This window comes from Anthonomus grandis, chromosome 4 (genome assembly GCF_022605725.1).
Source record: "Anthonomus grandis grandis chromosome 4, icAntGran1.3, whole genome shotgun sequence".
Classification (NCBI taxonomy): Eukaryota; Metazoa; Arthropoda; class Insecta; order Coleoptera; family Curculionidae; genus Anthonomus; species Anthonomus grandis.
In genome coordinates, this window is record NC_065549.1 from 13,631,245 (window position 1) to 13,653,941 (window position 22,697).

Here is a 22,697-nt window from a genome sequence, read left to right on the forward strand (position 1 = left end):
GAAAATATTTTTCACGGTATTCTCTTGGCCACTTTAATCATAAAAAAAATCATAAAATTTATATATTCATAAGTCTCTATGACTAATAGTTTCCCAAATACAGCACTTTGCATACTTATCTGGCCACCCTGTATAATAATGCTCTGTGAGAACCCTCATCTTGTAGATTCTTGTAAATACTTGACATGACACAATTTTAAATACGAGACACGAACACTATTTCTCACTAACAAGCTTACAGGTTAATTCAAGTAAAGTCTTGCAAAAGGTATTTTATGAATACTGTGCTTAGGAAGTAACTTTCTAGGTTTGACTCCTAAAGCAAATGAAAGATTGATTAAGTCTACATTTCTAGCCTAAACATTTGATTCCGATATCGGGTTCTATTCCTTCTTTATGGTCTATTATGTCTCCTTTTTTATTTAATTTTATTGTTTGTTTAAAAATGTATCTTATTTCCACCGAAAGAAACAGTAAAAAAACTCAAATTCGGGAGCAACTATCCAAGGCCATAACTTTATGAACATTTTTTTTATAAAAATATTTAAGCCACAAGCAACGTCTAACGAATTTAATACTAAAATTTTTTATTTCAATCAAAATATAAATTTTCCTACTCAAAATCAAACTTTTTTTCAAAATTTTTCATATATTTTTTTAATCATTTGTTATTCTTAAAAACATTGTTTTAAAATTGTATTTTTTTATTCATTTATTTTATATTTATTAATTTTAAATTAATTTTAAAAACTAAATTTGTTTAGTAATTTTTATTCTCACTAAAAAGCTCAAATTCAAAAGATAATAAAAATTAATAAACTGTGATTTTATTTAAATATTCGACAATCCCATAATTTTCCCTTTAAACAAAAATATTGCCTTTTCCACTCTTCATCCTACCGCCCAATAAATAATTAACAACAAACCGAAACTGTTTGCCAATAAACGACCAACGCACATAATAATAATTTGCAGTCATACAAAACTTCCCGGCTATTTAAATGGGAATTTACGTGTTTGACTGTGACCCAGATCATGTGACATACATTGTGTGTATCATCTGGAATATGTGTTCCAATGTTGATTCATTGAGGCCGTCTGGCGAACGCAATTCGGAACAGTTCGTATCCCGAATGCTAAATGTTTATCTTCCTGATAGAATAACAAATTGGTAAATCTGTAGTGCGGGCTCTTATGGCATGTTTAATGTTCGAGATATATATTTTTTTACTATAATTAAATTAATAAATAAGGCCTTTATATATACAAAACAAATATACAATATTAAAGAGGTGAAAATAAATTCGATCATTCTAAATATACTAGTCTGGCGAAGTCTAGCAAATGAGTGCAATTCTCCTTAACCTGTCATGCATATGTCTACAGTAACTTTTTTAAAGTTTTGACATTTTTCAAAAACATTTGATTTGTACTTCAAAAAAATGTGTTTTGAGTTTATTTTTAAATTTAGCTTTATAGATATTGCACAAGATATTAAAATTGTGATCATGAAAAGTTTATAGAATATTCCATGCGCCTCAGCATGCTCGCTAAATCATAGTTGAGAATCTACACAAACACCCAGATTGCGAGCAAGATCGACAAATTGAAGATTTGTTTTTTTTATGTCCATTATTAGTTGTAAAAGCAATTAAGTTCAAGTTTTTTGAATTTAAGTGTAAATTATGTTCATGATAACTCGCATAATAGTTGAAACTCGTAATTTAAAGAATCAATTTTAAAGATATGGACCTACAGTTAAGTGTCATTAGCATAAGCAATGATATGGCATCTTAAAGTAAAATACGTTTAAATATCTGAAGTGTAAATTATAACCGGATAAAATATCGATTTTTTTTTAGAAAATTGATCTTTATAGCAAATTTGTTAATATCTTTCACATAAGTATGTTCGAGAAATCCAAAAGATTTAATCTGGGGTATTAAGTATTTACTGAGAATCACTAATGTATTTGCTTTTCCAATAAATACCGCTGCACATATAGAAGATGTAGCAAGGCTGCCAAAAATACATACAATAGTAAACGGTTTTTAATGCAAAAATTAAACAAAAAGAAAGTTGGGAAATAATTAATGAATTTCGTAACAAGTCTGCAGCCACGGCGAACAACCCTGATATGAATCCCGATGACCTTAAGAAATTCTATTGAGATTTGGCCACTAACTTGTCACAAAAATTACTCTCTCAAACCGATCCCCTTTCATATCTTTAAAGTGTTTCCTGTAAGTGGTTCATTTACTTTTTTCAACACTACAGGGAAGAAATTGGGGAAGTGATTTTAAAGATTAGGGGCAAAAGGTTAAGAGGAATGGATGGAATCTCTGCTGAGGTTCTTTTGCATTTACCTAAAAATCCTCTGGATGCTCTATCTGCATGTATTAATGCGTCTCGGTCCCGGGGTCTGTTTCCGTCCTGTCTTAAGTCTGCAATAGTGATTCCTCTATTTAGATGTGGTGACTCTTCCAATTTCTTTACTTCTAGCTCTCTCCAAAGTCATGGAAAAATTGGTAAAGAAAAGAATGCTGGAATATCTTCATACATTTAATTTCATGATGCTACTTATAGCTTTTTGAAGACGGTTTGCTTTGGCGTGAATAAGGGGAACACATCGGTGGCGGTATTCTGTGATCTATATAAAGCATTCGATTCTGTGGATCATGGAATACTGCTGTCTAAGCTGAAGAGATACGGGTTCCGAGGTGTCGCTCTGTCCTGGGAACAGTTTCATTTCTCCTTTATATAAACGATCTAGTCTACCTGAATATCTCTGGCATTTTTACTCTCTTTGCTAAGGATAGTTCCATCCTAAGGTGGGGAGTGGGTATAACAAATGTAAAACACATACTATCTCAGGACCTTAGTTAAAGAACGATAGTTAAAGAATGGTTTAATTCCAACCGACTTTTCTTGAATGTGAGTAAGATATATGTTGTTAGGTTTAGATGTGATGTAGGGGGTTGGCTCTTGGAGGAGGATTGTCTGCCGGACCTAAAAGTAACGAAATTTCTTGGCATTCTGATTTATGAGGAGGTGCATTTTGAAGATCAAATAATACACTTGAGCAAGAAATTATCATCAGATTGTTTTGCAATAAGAGCTATTAGGAATAAATTGGGTCAGGATTTTGCACATTCAGTTTATTTTAGCCTCTTTGAGTTGCATCTTAGATATGGCATTCCATTTTTCGGTGGAACTAATAGAGCTTCAAATTATCGTCCAATCGCTCTCCTTTCAGCATTATCGAAGATCATAGAAAGATTGATTAAAAAAAGGTTATTATCATTCCTGTTTAAATATAAAATACTAACTCCCCATCAATTTGGCTTCTTGAGTAATAAATGCACTAATGATACTATGTTCTCCCTTATTAACAGTGTTTACTCCAGTATAAACAACCATTATTCAACAGCAACTATTTTCTGTGATTTCTCCAAGGCTTTTGATTGTGTAAACCATACTATCTTGATCAACAAATTACAGCACTATGAATTCAGAGGAAGGCCTCCCGAATGGTTTAAGTCCTATCTTAGCTACAGAAGTCAGCTTGTAAAGGTTGATACGACCATGTCTTCTAGCAGTCCAATAGAATGTGGGGTACCTCAAGGTTCAGTTCTGGGCCCAATTCTGTTTCTGCTGTTTATTAATGATATGGCCCATCTTAACATTAGCAGCAAAATCTGTGTCTTGACAGCTTTTTGAAGCGGGAATTACATATCGATATTTTATCTAAAAATATAAGTTCAGCTTGTTTTGCCATAAGATCAGTTTCCAGGGAATTAAATCTTTCGTCATCAAGAACAGTATATTATGCCCTTTTTGAGTCCCATCTTCGTTACGCCCTTCCATTCTGGGGCACATGCTGTGTGACTCAGTTTGAGCGCATTTGACTTGATAGTCGAGCTCACTACCAAGAAATGTTTAAAAGATTTCAAATATTAACTCTTCCATCTTTATTCATTCTTGAATCTATTTGCTTGGTTCGCAAGCATATATCAGAAATTCCTAATAGAGCATCTCGCAATTATCCACTTCGAAACGCAGAACATGATCTTTATGTGCGATTCCCAAGGTCAGAATTAATAAAAAGCTCTATTCTTTACGAAGATAAAAAATGCACAATCAAAATCAAAATCGAAATTAAATTATTGACATCTTTTCCTCGATTTCGCAATGCTTTGAAATCATATTTACTGGAGAGAGCTTTATGTGCAGTAGATGATTTTTTTTTAATATTAATTTTTGAGTATCATGCACGCACTGGCTAATTATTAAATTTTTTACGATCTAGAATAGCAATATTTTGTATTGCTAAATTTCTATAAAAATTTGTATGACTTAAACATTGTATTAATATTTTTGACTGTTTTTGTTACTTTTTTTTACTTTTTTTATTTTACTTTCTTGTTACTATTTTTATTTACTTTTCTATTTTCTTACTTTTTACATTTAGTATAAGAAATTTGACCAGGTACATTTATATCTTTTGTACCCAGTTTTGTATATATTTATTTAGTAATTGTATTTTGGTTTCTATATTTGTGTGTTTTGCTTTTTATGTATAGCTTTGTCTACAACATTTTTTTAAATTTTTTGACAATAAAGCATATTTGATTGATTGATTGATAGAGGTCTTCTAACTATTTGTTCTCAAACAGGCAATTAGATTTCGGGTTAACATCAACCAAAGAGAATCTTGTAGGCCTCATTTTGTGGTTCACAGGATTTTAACATTGATCTCTTTTTGTTTTGGAAAACTCATCCCTTATTTTTAAGAGCCGTATGTGACGCGCCAGATTTTCAATTTACCTTTGCCAAAGCCAAGAACAGCTTTGGTCAAGAGATCATTGATATATGAGGGACGTAAATTATATAATCATTTACCCATTGCTCTGAGAATTGTTTCATGCCTTAAGATCTTTCCTGGACCGTTGAAGAGAGAACTCCTAAACAAGGCTTATTATTGCGTGGAGAAATTCTATCAGGATGACATAGTGATAGATAGGGTGTGAAATTTGTTTGTGTTTTTTATAGTGGATCTATTATGTGTAAAGTTTTAGCTTAGTCTGTTTTATTTATATTTTTTAGCCTTGTCGCTTGCTTTCAGCTTAGCACCTATGCTTTGTCAATGAAAATATGTATGTTTTTTGGACTAATAAAGCACTTTTGATTTTGACTATCAAAGGCCTTTGAGTAATCAAGCAGCGCAAGTACTATAACGTTGCCTTGATTTGTGCTTTCAGAATTATCACCGGTAGTATTGGGTCTTAATTTAATATTGAAAAAATAATCATGAATATTTTTATACAAACTCTTTTCAAAGATGTTAGACTCTGCTGGCAAACTACTTATGATGTCAGAAAGGCCTTTAGGACCAACAACTTTCGCAAGTGAAGTTCCAATAGTGCTCTTCTCCAAACATAACTGTTTTCAAAACAACAATTTATTATCTATCAATCATTAATAGCATCAGGATTAAAAGGGTGATGGAGTCAATCCTTCCTTGTTGAATCTGTGGATATTTAAATTGCGAAGTATAGACCATGTCTTACGTCTATTATTTTGGGAAGCAATAAAATTTAGATAATTTTGCTTCTCCCCTTAAAATATAGTAACTCTTAGATTTCTAAGGTGTTTATTCCAATCATTGAGACTTTTTGAAGCTTTATAGCTTTGAAGAGCTCGATTTTTATTATCAATCAACGTTCTCAGATTAGGTGAAAGCCATTCAGCTTTATCCATACGAAGGATTATATTTGGTTATAAGTCTATTGGTTTATCTATATTATTAGTACTTATCATCGAATGCCAATCTAGTGATTAAAGATCATTAAGAAAACCTTAATGGCATGTATTCAAACAACGATAGCGCATTAATTTTGTAATATTTTTATCTTGAGAACACTTATTTCATAAAATGTTAATCTATAATCAGAAATTAAATCAGCGTTTAAGGTATGTGCCAGAAGTTTTTAAGTTTAGTGACTTCAAAATAAATAATGGGAACACCAAAGTACTAAGAGGTAGCTGTAATTTTACTTGGTTCATTAATTATTTGTGACAAGTTATAGGTTTCTAGTCAATCAATCACTTTTATAAACAAAGACTTGAAAACATCACTTTCCTGGATGTGAAAATTAAATGTATGACTCCTCCTTGTCTACCTTATGTTTTATCCATCTGTATTATTTTAAAACCAGCTATGAAAACATCTTGTCGGACTTATTTTAAATAAGACAATGCAAGTCCGACAAGATGTTTTCACTGTACCATTGTCTACAACCTTCAAAAACAAAACCAGCTATATTAATTAACTAATGCAAAGGTAGATGATTGTATAGTGACATGATTCCGTGACAAAAACGAAATTAAAATTATTTTGTTGCATCAGAAAAGGAATCTTTATAATATCTAATTAAGTATTTCTTTAATACTTATTTTACAAAATGCAAATTAGAAGAATCAAAAATATGTTTAAACCCGTACCGTTTTTACTTCTTTCGCTTTAGTAAGTTACAAGGCGCGAATATTGATGGCTATTTAATGCTATTTTATAAAGTTTTAGAAATAAACTATAATATATATGTCGGGTGACAACAAAAATATTGCTCACGATTATTTTTTTTTTTTAAGTTTTAAAATTCGTTACCTATAACTCATATTTTACCTAAAAAATAAGTGAATATCAGTTTAGGTTTTACCGGAAATAAACCTTAAAGTTGGTTAATTTAAATGACATCCTGTATATTTTATTATACCATTTAATAACGCCAAACATTCCCTTTTCAATAAAATACCACAAGACATTATCTTTAAAATGCTATCTAACTAAAACTAAAAACTATCTAAGTTTCAAAATTCTTACATGAAAAAAAACTATTTCATCGGTATATAAAGTAATTTTTTATTTCTTCCAATACATTTCCATTTTACTCTTTATAGTAAAATTGATCAAAAGTTACCCCAGCTTGACATTTTCATTTTGTATAAATGAATATGTCTTATTAATTCAATAATGCCCCAAATGCATTATATTATGAGCATTACAGGAAAATACACTTAGAACGTTAATACACTTCCGAACATTAATTCTCCCTGAAACATGAACCGTGATATAAAAATAAGTACCTATTTAATGTTGTATTTTATTTATATAAGACTGAATAAATTTTTTTTCTATTTAAAAGGATTAATTGTTCTCGATTTATCGTTTTGTTCAATAGTTGTTATATAAAAAAAACTTGGTTTATATCTCAGCTAAATTAAATTTGTCCGCTAAAATTTTTATTAAATACCTTAATTCTAATAAGAAATTGTATTTTAATTAAAATATATTTAAAATAATACAGTCTTCCTAATTTAATTTTTTTTAAATTTCATTATTTAATATTTTAAAGCGATTTCAATTTTATTATTCATTTTTTTTGTATTCCTATTAAGCATTTTTGCAATTTTAATCAAATAAAAATTAAACTCATTTAATGTTATTATTTAGATTCTTAATTTTCAACCGTAAAATTTTAATTTTTTTTTAATAAAAAGCTTTTAAAATTTTTCTACAAAAAATCCTAAATTCAAGCTCAGAAGTTTTAAAATTTAATAACTATATTATCTTATGACAAAATTATCTTATGTTTTTTTTGTAATAATGTTTTAATTTAATTACTGTTCAAACCACTGCGATTTCTTTTTGCAGATGTAGCTCTTTAACTTTTGTCAGATTAATTTTTGCAAGATTTAAAAACTAAAATAATTTAATTTTATTTTTTAAACTTTATTACACTTCGACTTTAAGCCTTTGATTTTTTTTTCAATTTCAGATACATTAATTATCCTAAAATATTTATTATTAAATTTAATTGAAATCTTTTTCAAGTTTAAGAATTTTCTTTTTCTATTTTTTTTTTATTTTGAATAAAAATGTTGTATTCTGCCAATCAAGTTTTGATTTCGAACTGAATTTTTTAAATTCAAAATTGCAAAATTCAAAAGGTTTGAAAATTTTATTTATTTATGCACGAAGGCTAGATTATATTTATTTTCACAATATAAAAAAAGTTCCAAATATTGTAAAAATATTATCTATTTAAGTTAATTTTTAAACTAAAGATTTACTTTAAGTTTTTAATATTTTTTTATAAAAGGTTTCCTAGTAAAGTTTTTAAGTTTATTCTACACCGAAATTTCTGTTTTCCTAATTATTCTTTTAATTTTTTATACTTAAACTTTTAAGCATTTTTTTTAACTTAACAAATACATTTTTTTTCATTTAATCTTTTTTTTTAACTTCAAATTTTTCTTTTTTTAAACATTTTTATACTAAAAAAACGTTATTTTTTTGAAATTAGATTTGTTTATTTATTTATCTTTTAATTTCAATTTGGCAAAATTATTAGAAATCATCAATCGCTTTGCTAAGTTTTTATAGTTAACAAAAGAGTTAATTATAAAAGCTTAAAGTAGATGAAACCTTTTTCACTTTTATGACTATTGATATCCTATAATATTCTTAATTTTTAAGAAGTATAACTCATTTGAAAACTTACAACAAAACAGTAAAAATAACATTTAAGCCCGCACTATTATATGGTACTAGCGGTACGCCAAAAGATACTGCATTTTTTGATACTAAGGTGCCACTTGGCACAGATGTTCCTTAGAACCATTTAGACGATTTGGCCCGAAGAACACTCGAGATTTTCCGTGTGGGTAGATTTTAGGGGAGTGGGGGTAAAAATTAAGAAAAAAAAAATGAAAAAAATAAATTTACCCTAGCGGCGAGATCTGGGTGTCAATTTCATATAATTTGGACCCAAGCAATTTAATGGTCTTACCAAAAATGTAATGCAGATACTGGAATTCTGTCAAAAGCCGCCATTTTTAAAAAATAGCCGACTTTTAATTGAATTTTGTCTTTAACCAAAACCGGGTCGTGTAAGGTGTCTAGACTTATGTTTTCCGGGTCAAGGAGTTCATTTATAATATTGAAAATAGCCCACGGGTATCGAAAGTGTATATGAAAGACTGTAATAATATTTTATTATATATATTTATGTATTTTTATCCCATAAAAACAACGTAAAAATACACATTAACAAATAAAAATAAACAACAGCAACAAATAAAACAAAAATATAAGGTTTAATATAAAAACTAAATATAAGGGACGGTATAAAAATGTAGGTACAGAAATATGAAGTATCTAAACTACTAAACTATGAACTATCGCCAAGTACTTCTCTGTCTTTTTCGGCGTTATTCCCACTAAAACAAATTGCACATAAAAATAACTATAGGAGGTTCGGTAGTAGATATCGGAAATATTCAATAAATTTACCCTTTATTTGAGCAATCCGCCATACATTTTTGGCATGCAGGGGAACATGGCAGTCACTGTCGCCGGCAGCTGCACCGAAGTGTCTGGCAGCCTGTCATGCAGCCACATCTATCTAAAGCAAGAACTGCCTTCTAAACCTGTGGCAACTTGGACCACAAAACCTTCCAATGATTGACCTCAAGATCACAAGAGTCTATCCCCATCCTTCAGGACTTGTGCAATTTTCCTTTACAAGATTTGCACAGCCCCAGATGTGACCAGCGACATACGCTGCTCTCTTTATGTGCTCCTCCAATGCAGCGCGTGTTGGAGGAATTGAAGCTAGGTGTTTACCGTCTAGAGCAAACATCTGCTTTCTCACCTCATTTATACCTGGACGTGAATCCTGAAAAATAAATGTTTAATTTACTGTGTACTATTTTCCCAGTACATTCAAAGATAAAATAGTCTTACCTCATTTGATTCCGATGTGCATACGCCATACAGTTTTATGGTAAATTTCTCCAAGTCCGCATATACGATCGGACTAATTTCGGTTTGTGGGTTGGAAATCTCCTTAAAGGCATTAGTGAAAGATTCGTCCCATGCTGCCCATGCAGAACGCTTGCCCTTGCCACAAAAAAGGACGTGAAATCACTACCCGAAAAAGCGTGGAAACCTCGCAGTGCCTCAGATTTGTCGTCTCCAAGAGTCTGCGAAATTTGGTGAACACTAATATAGCGTTGTTTAGATCCTACTCCATATTGCAGCCACAGATGCTTTAAACCTTTCTGACTGAGCTTTAGAAAGAAAGATACTAGAAGTACAAGAACATCTGTATCAGAACTTCGAACAATTATATTATGTAGTCCCGCATTTTCGATGGCGTTCTGCAATAATAAGTGGGTTATGCCCTTTTTCTCTTACCTCTATAGCTTATATTTTATTGTGAAACTTTTTTGATAATGGAATGAACTCACTTGCAAGTGTAACACTATTCTTCCGTCAGCCTCTTCCATATTCAAGCAAGAAACTCCGTTGAAAGTTGTCAAGTCGGAATGTAATGCCACAATTGTGGAGTCAACATTAGTCAGAAGCTGAATGTCTTTAAATCTGATGAGAAGTGTATGACTCAAAAATCGAAATAGATCCTCCTTATTAGTATTGTTGCGTAAATAGTCTGTCCAGTCAGAAGGCAGTTTATCTATGAAGAGATAAAAAATTTGAACCTTATTTTTTAGAAAACCTTAAGGCCGGAGTCTTTTATGTAAAGTTTGTTTATTTACCCTTTTCGTGAAGGTACACGGCGCACTCCAATACCACGAGCAGAACGGGTGGCACGTTTTAGGCTATTCTGTAGGTACAAGTCCCATGCAATATCCACGCGTCTCACACCATGATTGGCAATAAATGAAGATCGAATGTAGGCCTCAATCTCAATAATAGGAATCGCGCAGGGGTCACGGAGCACTGTCAATGTTTTTAAAGGGTATCACAATATTATTGTTTGATACTTTTTCGGCCGTTTCGCGGGAAATTTTACCGGGGTTTGACTCCACGTGATAAAATTTAACATTTTGCATTGGTTATAATGCATGAGTTATCTAGCTGAAAATCGCTTATGGTACATAGCGTCCATAAGATAAAATAAAAAAGATAAAATTCAATGAAAAGTCGGCCATTTTTTAAAAATGGCGGCTTTTGATAGACTGCCAGCATCTGTATAGCTTTTTTGGTACTACCATTAAATTCCTTCGGTTCAAATTATATGAAATTGACACCCAGATCTCGCCTCTAGGGTAAATTTAATTTTTTGATTTTTTTTAAATTTTTACCCCCCACCTCCTCTAAAATCTACCCACACGGAAAATTTCGAGTGTTCTTCGGGCCAAATCTTTTAAATGGTTCTAAAGAACATCTGTACCAAGTGGCATCTTGGTATCACAAAATCCAGTATTTTGCAAGAATTGCCGTTATACCGCTAGCACTATATATAGACAATAACAAATCCGATGATTTAACGCAGGGGTTTTATAATTAAATTGATCAAGTTACCCTAAATTGACATTTTCATTATAAATAAATTAAAATGTCTAGTGAGAATTAATGGAATTAACATACACTAAGGATACTCAGAACATTAAAATTCTCCCTAGAACATAAAATGTGACCTAAAAATATATATTTTTTTAAATTGTCGTTTATTTAAAAAAGATCAAATAAAATCATTTTTATAGTAATTCAAAAGGCTTTAGTGTTTTCGATTTTTTGTTTTGTTCAATACTTTTTAAGTAAAAAACTTGGTCTTCTTCTTTAAGCTGAATTTGTCCTCCTAATTGATTTTTATTCTGCATTAAAACCATACTAAAATGTCCCAAATTAAAGAATAAAACAAAATATTTATAATTGAAGTTCATAACATATTTCTATGGTAAAAATATATAATTTATGATAACTTTATTCTTAAATAAATAGGCCTTTTGAAGTTTTTTTTTAATATAAATAATGTAGTTCAAATAGGAAATTGAATTTTAATTAAAATAATTTTTTATGCATTTAAAACCTGTGTTTTCTCATTTATATATTAAATAAAAATTTACATCTCTGTGATTTATATTAAATTTTAATTTTAACTTTAAAAAATGTAATGTTTTTTTTTTTCTGTAAATTTAAGTACCTAAATATTTTTCTACAAAAATTCCTTAAGAGTTATACAATTTAATAACGATATTTCTTAAAAACAAAATTATTAATTTTCTTTTTTTTTTATTTTTTTTATGTCTTTACTTAGGTACTGTTCAAACAACTTTGACTTTTTTTGGGCATATTTAGTTTATTATTATTTGTCAAAAAATTGCAAAATTTAAGAAATAAAAAAAGAGTTAAAAGTTAAATATTATTTTTAACCTTCCCTCGACTTTTAATTATTTTTTTTTTAATTATTCTACTTTATTTTAATGTAATTTACAAATTGCGTTTCTTTTATTTAATAGCATTATTAATTTTTCATATTTTTTTATTGTTATCTTTTTTTCAGTTCATAAAAGTTTCGCCATTCAAATTGAAGGAAAACACTAATCTTTTCAAATTAAAAAAAGAATTAAATAATAATTATTTCTTTAGACATAAGGTCTAGATATATTAGTGTGCAATAATTTAGTTTCAGAATAATAAGGGCCTAATTAAAAAAAAAATTATAATTAACATTATCTAAATTATTTTCTCAGTTTTATTTTCGTATTCGATTTTAAAAAATTACTTAAAGTTTCTAATATTTAGTTTTACGTAATGTTTTTTAGTTAAATAAATCAGAGTTTCAGAATTTATTGAAACTCTGTTTTTTTTTAAATTTATATTTGATTAAAACAACTATAAAAAATAAATAAAAATAATTTTTTTTTCTTTAAATATTCAATTTTAAGCATTTTTTTTTAATTATACCATAAGTTCCAGTCAAATTTTCAGTTTTAATTTTTTAACTAGATCGTCGAAATCAACACACAAAAAGCTCCAAAATTATTAAAATTAAATTAAAAGAAAGCTGTTGAATTTTGTAAACATTTTTTAAATTTTTAACTTTAAGATCAAATATTTAAACAATCAAATTTTAAAAGAAGAAAACTTGAAAAAAAGTAATAAAAAATTAGTCCTTAATAAACCTTAAACTTATATTAAATAAGAAAGCAAAATTTGAAAATAATAGTAAATTGTAATACTAGAAAAAAATGTGTGGTTTTTTTGTTACTCAAAAAAAGCAACAAATTTCGTTAACTTGAACTGAAAGTAGTTGATATTCATTAATATACATAGTATACTTATAATATACGTATTTCATAAGTATACCATATTTTATAAGAAGTATTACACATTTCAAAACTAATACCAAAACCATAAAAATAACATCTAAGCCCGCACTATTATATAGACAATAACAAATCCGGCGATTTAACACACGGATCTGAACCTTACGCAATCTGGAAATAAGGTCCGATGCGGCCTCTGGATATATCCGCACTCATTTATTTCGCGTTCTGATGTCACCCGTCGAATTTCGGAATTTCAATTGAAAAAGTTCAATCGCTCGTGAAAACGTATCAATTTTTCTCAACTTTTTTCTCGCGTTTTTCATTCGAGAAGTCGAAACGATTTTTGCGGGATATCCACGGTGCAAAGTTGATCGTGTTGTATTATTTTCATTTTGGTGTGAAAGTTGTGCTCGCTAGATAGTTAAATGGAGTCATATGCGAGGGGCCCTAGGGGGTTCAGTTATAATAAAAGTCAGCTTTATAAGGTAGGTGGGATAATGTTGAAATATTGATGGTTATTTTGAGACTGCTATGCGGATTTTATAAACTTTTTTAACTCTAATATGGAAAAGTTTGTATATTTTCCTATTATAAATTTCTATCCTATTTTTTAATGTTTTGAAAATTGATCAGATGTTTTAGTTACACCTAATTCTAGGAAAAACATGAATGATTTTTTAGAAGTTAAAATATTAAATTTTATTAAAAACTTACTATGCGAGATTTAAAATGGAGAGGAGATTTTCATCAGAAATTTTTATTTAAAATAAATGAGGGGTAAATCTAGCATAAAAACTATATAAGACAGATGCTTGGAGATCATCGACAGATGACCTCTAATGATGATTTATCTAATTCAAGATCAACTAATATATACGAGAAACCATCGACAATACAGGCTGATTTTTAAGTTGATACTTTTTTTTAACTGTGTATAGAACTCGGTAAAATAAACATTTTTTTCAAATAACTTTATTCAAAAAACCGAAAAATAAAAAAATTGCCAAGATGTTATAAAATGAGTCCAATACGGTCCTCTCTAATTTAAATAAGTTGTTCAAAGTTGTCACCATTAACTTCAACACAACGATTTGCTCAACGTAACCACTGTTCCGTAACGGCACCCAGTAGAGAAATCGGTTTTTGTCTAACTGTTGCCGCAACCTGCTCAATACGTGCTATTAGTTCTTCTTGTGTGTCGATAGGCGTCTTGAAAACTAAACTTTTCATATACCCCCACAAAAAAAAGTCACATGGATTCAGGTCTGGCGACCTTGGTGGCCATGCAACTGGTCCGTTTCGGCCAATCGACCGATTTGGGTAACTTATATCCAAAAATTCGCTCACTTCTCGTCTAAAATGGGCAGGTGCTCCATCCTGCAGGAGCCACATAGCTTGCCTGATATTCAGTGGCATGTCTTCTAACAGAACAGGCAGATTATTTTGCAAAAAGTCCAAATAAACATCGCCTGTCAAACGGTCTGGTAAGATAAATGGTCCAACAAGTATCCCATTCACAATTCCTGCCCACACATTAGCAGAAAAGCGATGTTGAAAATTGGTTCTGCGAATTGCATGGGGATTATCAACAGACCAAACATGCGTATTTCGAAAATTGTTAATTCCGTTTCGGGTGAATGTTGCCTCGTCCATGATTAAAATTTTGTTCGAAAAATGTTGATCATTTTCATGTTGTTGTAGGAACCATTCACAAAACTGAACTCTGCGGGGGAAGTCTTCAGGCAGTAGCGCTTGAACACGTTGAACGTAAAAGGGATTAAATTGATTCTTGCGCAATGTTGTCCATACTTTTGTTTGACTGAATCCGACCTGCCCTGCAACAACTCGAGTACTTGTTGTTGGATTTTCTGCGATGAGATTTAAAATTTGTTCTTCCCTATGAACATTTTCAGGTCTCCTTCCTCTTCCTGCATGCCCTCTACGATGTTCCCGTAAATCGCCAGTATCCCTAGCCCGTTGAATAAGATTTATGAAACTTCTGGGTGTAGGATGATTCCACAAAGGAAAGCGGTCTGCGGATAATACCGAAGTAGCAGCAGCACTTTGAAGACATTCTCCATAAATAAGCAACATATCCACAAGTTCATTGTTTTCATAACGATGTGCCATTTTTAGGATTTGCAAATTTAAAATTAACAACAATAAACCAAAAGTGTCTAAGAATAACTGATCGGTACAATGCGTGATCGATAATACAAAAATTCGAGCAAAAACTAAACATAAACAGACGATTGAAAACAAACCCATATTCACTTTTTTTATTCTGTATGTCCCTTGTTTTTGAGTGTATCGAAAAAAGTTATTTAAAAAAATGTATATTTTACCGAGTTCTATACACAGTTAAAAAAAAAGGTATCAACTTAAAAATCACCCTCTATATTTTACATCAAGAACTAAATCAAAATAGATCGATGCAGACTATGCCTGGAAAATGATTTGCCTTACAACATCTTTTACCAGGACGGTCTTCTTTGCACTATGAAATTATAAAAATAGATATGTCAGAAGGTTTTTCACAAAGTTACTTAAAAACGTTAAGGTTTGCTCTTAGTAAGTTACTATAAATATCAACCTAAAGACTATGGACAAAGCAATTATAAATAACAGAGAAGTCACACATAATAAACGAAATCTTCAATATCGTATAGTCGTTAAAAATATATAGAAACTAATAGAGTCAGTGACATCCCAAATAGCTATTTTACGTTTTAATATCTTCTCTTAAATATAGCCAAGATGAAGTGTCAAGAGATCATGCCTTTAGTTTTTCTTACAAAAACAGCGATGTACAAACAGCGAATAATGAATTGGTTTTTTAGGGTAAGATTAGACAACTGACTCAACTCAACGAACGATCACGTCGACATAATTGCTGTCGATATATTATCTAGATATTGTTAATATCTAGATAATATATTGGGATGCTGCATTGTTAGCATATTATGTGACATTGTATAAAATCCAGAATAATATTTCAGGCATTTGGTATAAAACATAATTTTATTCCTAGACCTTAGGGTCATTTTCCACGTCTTTTAAGTATTTTAAATAATTTAACTTTTAAATTTAATGTTTTAAAAGAATTGTTTGTTTTCAATTGTTAATTCCAAAATTTTTGGAATTTTTGAAATAATTTTTAGCATTTTCCGGATTTTTTTGGAGTATTTTTATGATATTTCAGACATTTGGATAAAATTCATTTATTCCAGGACCCAGGGTCAACTATCACGTATTCCAAGTATTTAAAATAATTTGTCTTTTAGCTTTATTGTTTTAGGAAATTATTGTTTTGGGATCAAACTTCTGGGGGTTGTTCAGTGCAACAGAAGAATCCATTTGAGTATAGAAGCCCATGTCCGCGTCACTACGCCACTACGGCCCTAAGACGCGTTAAAATTTATAAAAAACATTAATTACCTAAATAGGATCTGCTGCATTTATTTTTACCTTTTGTACATGATACCATAACAACAATTGTTTAAAATCAACGCTTATCAATATCAATTCTCAATGTCATGTTTAAAAATTTTATAGTTTACAATTTTTAAACATTTATTGCTAATGGAAAACTTTACCAATCAAGAATTGGCGGATATGCATTTGGCATACGGAAGAACAAACTGCAATGCACGAGCAGCATCGCGGTTGTATCATGAACGTTATCCCGAACGACAGCATCCTGGATACAAAAAGTTTATTACGGTTAATCGGCGGCTCGCTGAGACAGGAATGCTTAATACCAAGATGCATGATACTGGTGTTTCTCGAACCGTAAGAACGGTCGAATTTGAAGAAGAGGTGCTTCAGCGAGTTGCCGATGAACCATCAAATAGCACACGTGACGTCGCTAAGAATATGAATACGAGTAACGCTTCTGTCTGGCGAGTACTACACGAGAAACAACTCCATCCTTACCACTTCCAGAAAGTTCATGGTATGACTGCAGCCATTTATCATCCTAGAGTTCAATTTTGTCGATGGCTTCTGGATCTCATCATTGCACAACCAAATTTTTTACGATATGTTTTATGGACCGATAAGCCTCTTTCACAAGAGACGGTATTTTTAATAGTAGGAATAGCCATGTTTGAGACGAAGAAAATCCTTATGCAATTTTTCCAAGAAAACGTCAGAAACTAGATGAATATTTAATTGGGCCATACCTGCTACCGGAACGGTTAACAGGACCTATTTATCTGCGTTTCTTGGAGGAAGTTCTCCCAGAACTCCTTCCACTCATATAACATTCCAGAAAATGTTCCACTAAACGTTAGACAGCAAATGTGGTTTCAGCATGATGGAGCGCCGGCTCACTTCGCTATACAAGTACGCGAGTATTTGGCTCAGCGGTTTGGGCACCGTTGGATTGCCAGAGGTAGAGCAGTTTCTTGGCCTCCTAAGTCACCCGATTTAACGCCGCTCGATTTTTTCTTGTGGGGACATGTAAAGTCTTTAGTCTACGAAACTCCAGTAGAATCAGAGCTAGACTTAATTGGACGAATAACAGCAGCATTTGAAATCATTCAAAACGAGGATCACATTTTTAGTGTAGTCCGCTGAAATCATGTGCGGCGTTTAAATCGGTGTATTGAGGTTGGAGGAAGATATTTTGAACAATTGTTGTGATGATATCATATACAAAAGTTAAAAATAAATGCATCAGATCCTATTTAGGTAATTAATATTTTTTCTAAATTTAAACGCGTCTTAGGGCCGTAGTGGCGTAGTGACACATTTCCGGACATGGGTTCCTATACTCAAATGGATTATACTGTTGCACTGAACAACCCCTAGAAATTTGATCCCATAGTTCTGAAACACCCTGTATAATATTGCAGAATAATAACTTTAGGTTTTTATGGTAGGCTATTGAGTTTTTAATATTTTTTTTAGATTTGGGAAATTGCCAAGTTTTTGGATTTTCTTAAAGTTTTCCAGGTTAATGGGGTAATTTTTATTAATTATCTGGGCATTTATAATAAAGTGTTGTTTCATTCCAGGCTTTTATTATCAGTTTTACTATTTTCTAGACTCTTGGAGTGTCATTTTTGTATAACTTCCAGACATTTAACGTATTTTAGTAAGATGAAAAATGGCTTTAGATGCAAGAAAATAAAAATTAAAAACATTTTAAGTTCCCGGAAGACAATTTAAAAAAAAAACTTTGATTTTCTGGAAAAACTAGAAAATTACGTCAAATACATGTAAATTAAGAAAAAATGATTCCGAAAACTTGAAAAACTTCAATAACATTTCAAATTCATGGACAATTAATAAAAATGACTAAAAGGATAAATAAAATTTGGGCACCAATGCGATTTAGCCTGAATGTTTGGGCAGGTATTTATAAAATTATAAACTATAACGGAGATTCTTGTTACCAGTTTTTAAGACTAGTTGGAGAACATGATTCCTTTAGAAAATTACTATAAAGAGGAACACTAAGAAATCATCAAGTTTTTTTTGCGTAAATATATTAATTTAGTTCCTTTTGAAATATTTACAGGTGTTTCGAAAGTAATAAGAGGTGTAACCCTGAAGTAATGTGTGCACTACGATGGTTTTGCATTGCTAGTATTTTTGTGTATCTTGTATTTATAACTTCTAACATTTATTAACAGTTTTAATATTGTCTTATCAGTTTATCCACAGCCTACTGCGGCAAATTCAGTTTTTTTCAAAAATTCAGGTTTGTAAAAATAAAAAATATTACTTGTGATATATTATTAAAAAGGAAATTTTACAAATATTTAAAAAATGCAAAAGCCAAATATGATGCCCATAAGAAAAAACAAAGTAGATGCTGGTTGGCAAAAGACGAAACGTCATATTAAAAATCTAAAAACATCATCATGTAGCACGAAAAAGGTGACAATGCAAAAGTGCAAATTATTTTAAAATCGGATAAGAAATAAGCTCAGAAAAAAATAAAATCAATTTTTCAAAACTTCGGATGCTTTCGAATATACTCGGAATCATTCGGAATTTTTAATCTTTTTAAACAGCATATTTTTAAGCTCAAAAATGTTCAACCTTGCCCTAATTAACCATCTTCGTATCTCTTATAGATTCCGAGATCTCCTTGTTGAGGGTCGAATTCACTTACAACTTAAATATTTTTTTCTCCTCGGTGGTTACCGAAATACTATCTATATATATATAAGTAGTAATATAAGTAAGTATTTGGCTTGACCTGATTTTTGCATTTGTTTTGAATCAAGTCCTACATAGCCCTTTATGGATTTTTTTAACGAGTAAAAAGACCAAAGTCTGTAATTGGTCTGTAGTTCATTCTAAATTCAGATTCTTTATATAAATACTTAGATCAGAGAAATGTTTGAAATCAATCGGTCAGATGAGGATTCAGATGAGATTAGATATACGTGTAATTATTGAATTTGACACAAGTTAAAAAGGAATATTAAGAACATCCCTGGTTTATCTGTAGATTTGCAGTTTTATTTAAAATCAAGTGTTAAAATTAAATTATTCGTTTTTTATCATATCATCATTTTAATAAAATAATTACATATACAACATAAAACCTCAGAAATTTCACAACCTTATTAAGTACCTACATATAAATCATAATTCTACAAAAAAATGCCATAAATTAATTTAAGTTCAAACTGCAATAAACATATCACCTTCATGATTATTATTAAACTTATTATCAGACTGTATATGTTCAATTAACCTCTAATAAACCCAGGCCAAAATAAAATTTTCAGTACGTCGCTGCCTCTTATCAAACTCGAACGAGATTAAATGAAAATTAAGTTGTTTTAAATTACCGCCGATACCTTCACGCCTTTAATGCTAATGGAGAAATGAAAAGTTTACCTAGAAAATAATCTGCTGTCATTTTTACCGTAACAGGAATATAATAGTTTGGGGGGCATAACTCTTAAAGTAGTGACAATATCTCCTTACAAGTTTCTTAGACATTAAAGTCGAGTTAGCGAGGGAAAAATGTTAATGGAGTGTATTTTGGAAGACGAGGATCCAACTTGTAAAAAGTTGATAAAGAAAGTTCAGTTCGAGGAGATGTTTCGAAGGGTGAGTCCTCCATAATCTGGAAAGAATTTGTTTTTAGTGATTTTTTATAGATATAGAATTTGAGCTAGGGTAGTTCTTTTCTTACAAAATATTAAATCTCTTAAAAGAGATTTTAGTGGCCAAAAAAATATCTTACTTAAGTATGGTAGGAAAATAGCCGTGTTTATAGTCAAAACATCAGGAAATACAACTATTTATTTTTTGCGAACGTTTTGGCTTTTTTTTAATCCATCGTCAAGGAGTGCCACTACAAATAATTTATTGTTATTATAGGCAATAAGCTTAAAGCTTGAACAGCCATAATGCGTATATCAAAAAAAGATAAAAACTAATATAGGTGAAATATTTTTTGTAATCATTGAAAGTGGTGATGCACAAGATGTTAAAACGGAGAAACTAAGTACTTAATAAAGCAAAACACAAATAAATAAATCATACAAATAAAAATAAACTTTACAAAGAACAACGTTTTTCCTTGTGAAAAGTACATGAAACAGGGTTGACATGTGGGTTTTTTTCTCAATTTTGTCATCGCAGTTGTAATGGTGTAAATTAGAAACTTGTGAGTTAAACCAGATTACATGTTAAATATATAAATGATGCAATAAGAATAAATAAAAAGAAAACATAAAATCTGGACTGTGGCTTGTAATAAAAAAAGGTTCTTTCCAGAAGTGCACTCGCAAGGACCTTCAAGACCAAAACCATTTATCTTAGATGAATAATAGCTTTGGTAGTATGTGGTATTATCAGCAAAACAGCGTTTGCTCTGTGTTAGCTGTAAGCAGGATCATTTGTATAGACAAGAATTATATAGTATACTCTTGTGAAACTCCAAAGGTTAAGGGCATTCTGAAGAAGCTATCGTAGTAAAGAAACACATACTAGAATCTACCCAAAAAGTAAGAGGTGATCAATGAAACTGCATTTCCATGAAAATGAAAAGAAACTCAGAGAATGGTAAAAACTCCGAACTGTGATTATTAGATTCAATATATTCAACCAGCAAGTAGATCTCAGTAAAATATTTGTATGTAAAGAGTTTAGCTTTCAGTATCTCTTCCAAAATTTACTGTCGTATTAATTTTAATATAAATAATTTCACTTAAACTCACGAAGATTTTCTTTTGTAAAAATATTTGATAAATTATTTATAAGAGCATTAAATTAAGACTAGATTTTCATCCATTGCAGAACCCATTATGATGGATTAAATACAATCCTAACCTAGTATTTTTTTTACTATAAACTCACCAATTTTTCTACCATATGTATACAGATATATTTAAAAAATTAGTGTGATTTTGGTGGAATTTGGAAGCGAAGGTTTAATCCTAAATAGATTGTGTCTGGATAAGAATAGAAAATAGAAGTATTTATAATTATTAGTTCTCAAAAAGGTTGAGTACATATCAAACTACATCGTGACTAAAAGCGCAATATATTTGATAAATAATCACAGACTATTAACGTAGATATGTAAACGCTTCAAGAATATTTAACTCCAAACGAGAAACATCTGAGATGAAGTATTTTTTATGATTGTACTACTCGTATATTTTATTCTTGATTATGACCCATTAATTTGTTTCCAATTCTTCAAGCATTGGAATCACTAATTTATAAGCGAACTATAAACAAAAAAACATTATTTTATAGCAATTCCCAATGAAACTTGAATTTGAGATGGGTTTTTTGTCGTAAAATTGCCCAAATGTATTTTTTTTGCATTTGATTAAACTATAGACCAAAAATATTATGTCATAGCAATGGCTAAAGAAACATGGATCAGAAATGGATTTTTATATCGGAATATGGTTCAGAAGTAACTTATACCATTTTTTGACATTCTATTGCATTTTATTTTTCAATTATGTCCTATACCATGATAAATCGTAACCTTCCTGATGTATTTACACCAATAACGGAAACCTCAACTCAACCAGAAACTTCAATACTGTTGTAGTGTTGGTGGAACTTAGATCTGAGATGGTGCTCAACTATCGATTTTTTTGAATTTTTCCGTTTCTACGGAATTTCGTACCTTATCTATAGTAAAATCAAAACAATTTCCAATTTACGTCACATCCCTTGAGTGACGTGGAATGGCGACACGGTTGCCAGCTTGTGATGATGATACAAAAATGTTAAATGTTAAAAAGGTTTTTTATTAGTAATAAAAATAGCATATTGCTAACAATTTACAATAAAAATATCTGACATCAAAATAAATTTAATTTGTAGTTACAAGTAATCTGGTAATAAGAAAATTTTACAATCTCGTGACTAAATCTATATCATATATTTTTAAGAATACATTTAAAAAGTTTGAATATATTTGAATTTATATTAACGAAAAACTGTATTATAAGAAAGATTATTCTGATTATGGTTATAAGATACAGAGTAATACAAATAATTTGACCAAAAAAAAGCTCTTAGCTATCTGAATCACTTGAATCACTTTCATCTAAATT

The 22,697-nt window shown here is 30.4% G+C and overlaps 2 protein-coding genes across 3 annotated transcripts in view; one reads left to right on the plus strand and one right to left on the minus strand.

Annotated features, from left to right (window-relative positions):
* Positions 1-22,697, plus strand: part of LOC126735738 (uncharacterized) — a 508,234-nt gene that overhangs the window by 442,487 nt on the left and 43,050 nt on the right. The gene's annotated exons all lie outside the window — the stretch shown is intronic.
* LOC126735741 (uncharacterized) lies at positions 9,825-10,462 on the minus strand. The gene is made up of 2 exons (XM_050439827.1): positions 10,315-10,462; positions 9,825-10,224 (listed from the first exon to the last, which is right to left on the minus strand). The coding sequence occupies exons 1-2, from the start codon at positions 10,351-10,353 to the stop codon at positions 9,844-9,846; spliced, it is 420 nt and encodes a 139-aa protein (XP_050295784.1). The 5' UTR covers positions 10,354-10,462; the 3' UTR covers positions 9,825-9,843.

Bases quoted from the DNA above. Each gene is read 5' to 3' on its own strand.
- LOC126735741 (XM_050439827.1), bottom strand. From the start codon at position 10,353: ATGGAAGAGGCTGACGGAAGAATAGTGTTACACTTGCAA. The intron at 10,225-10,314 runs GTGAGTTCATTC...TTATTATTGCAG, and splicing joins GAATAGTGTTACACTTGCAA to AACGCCATCGAAAATGCGGG.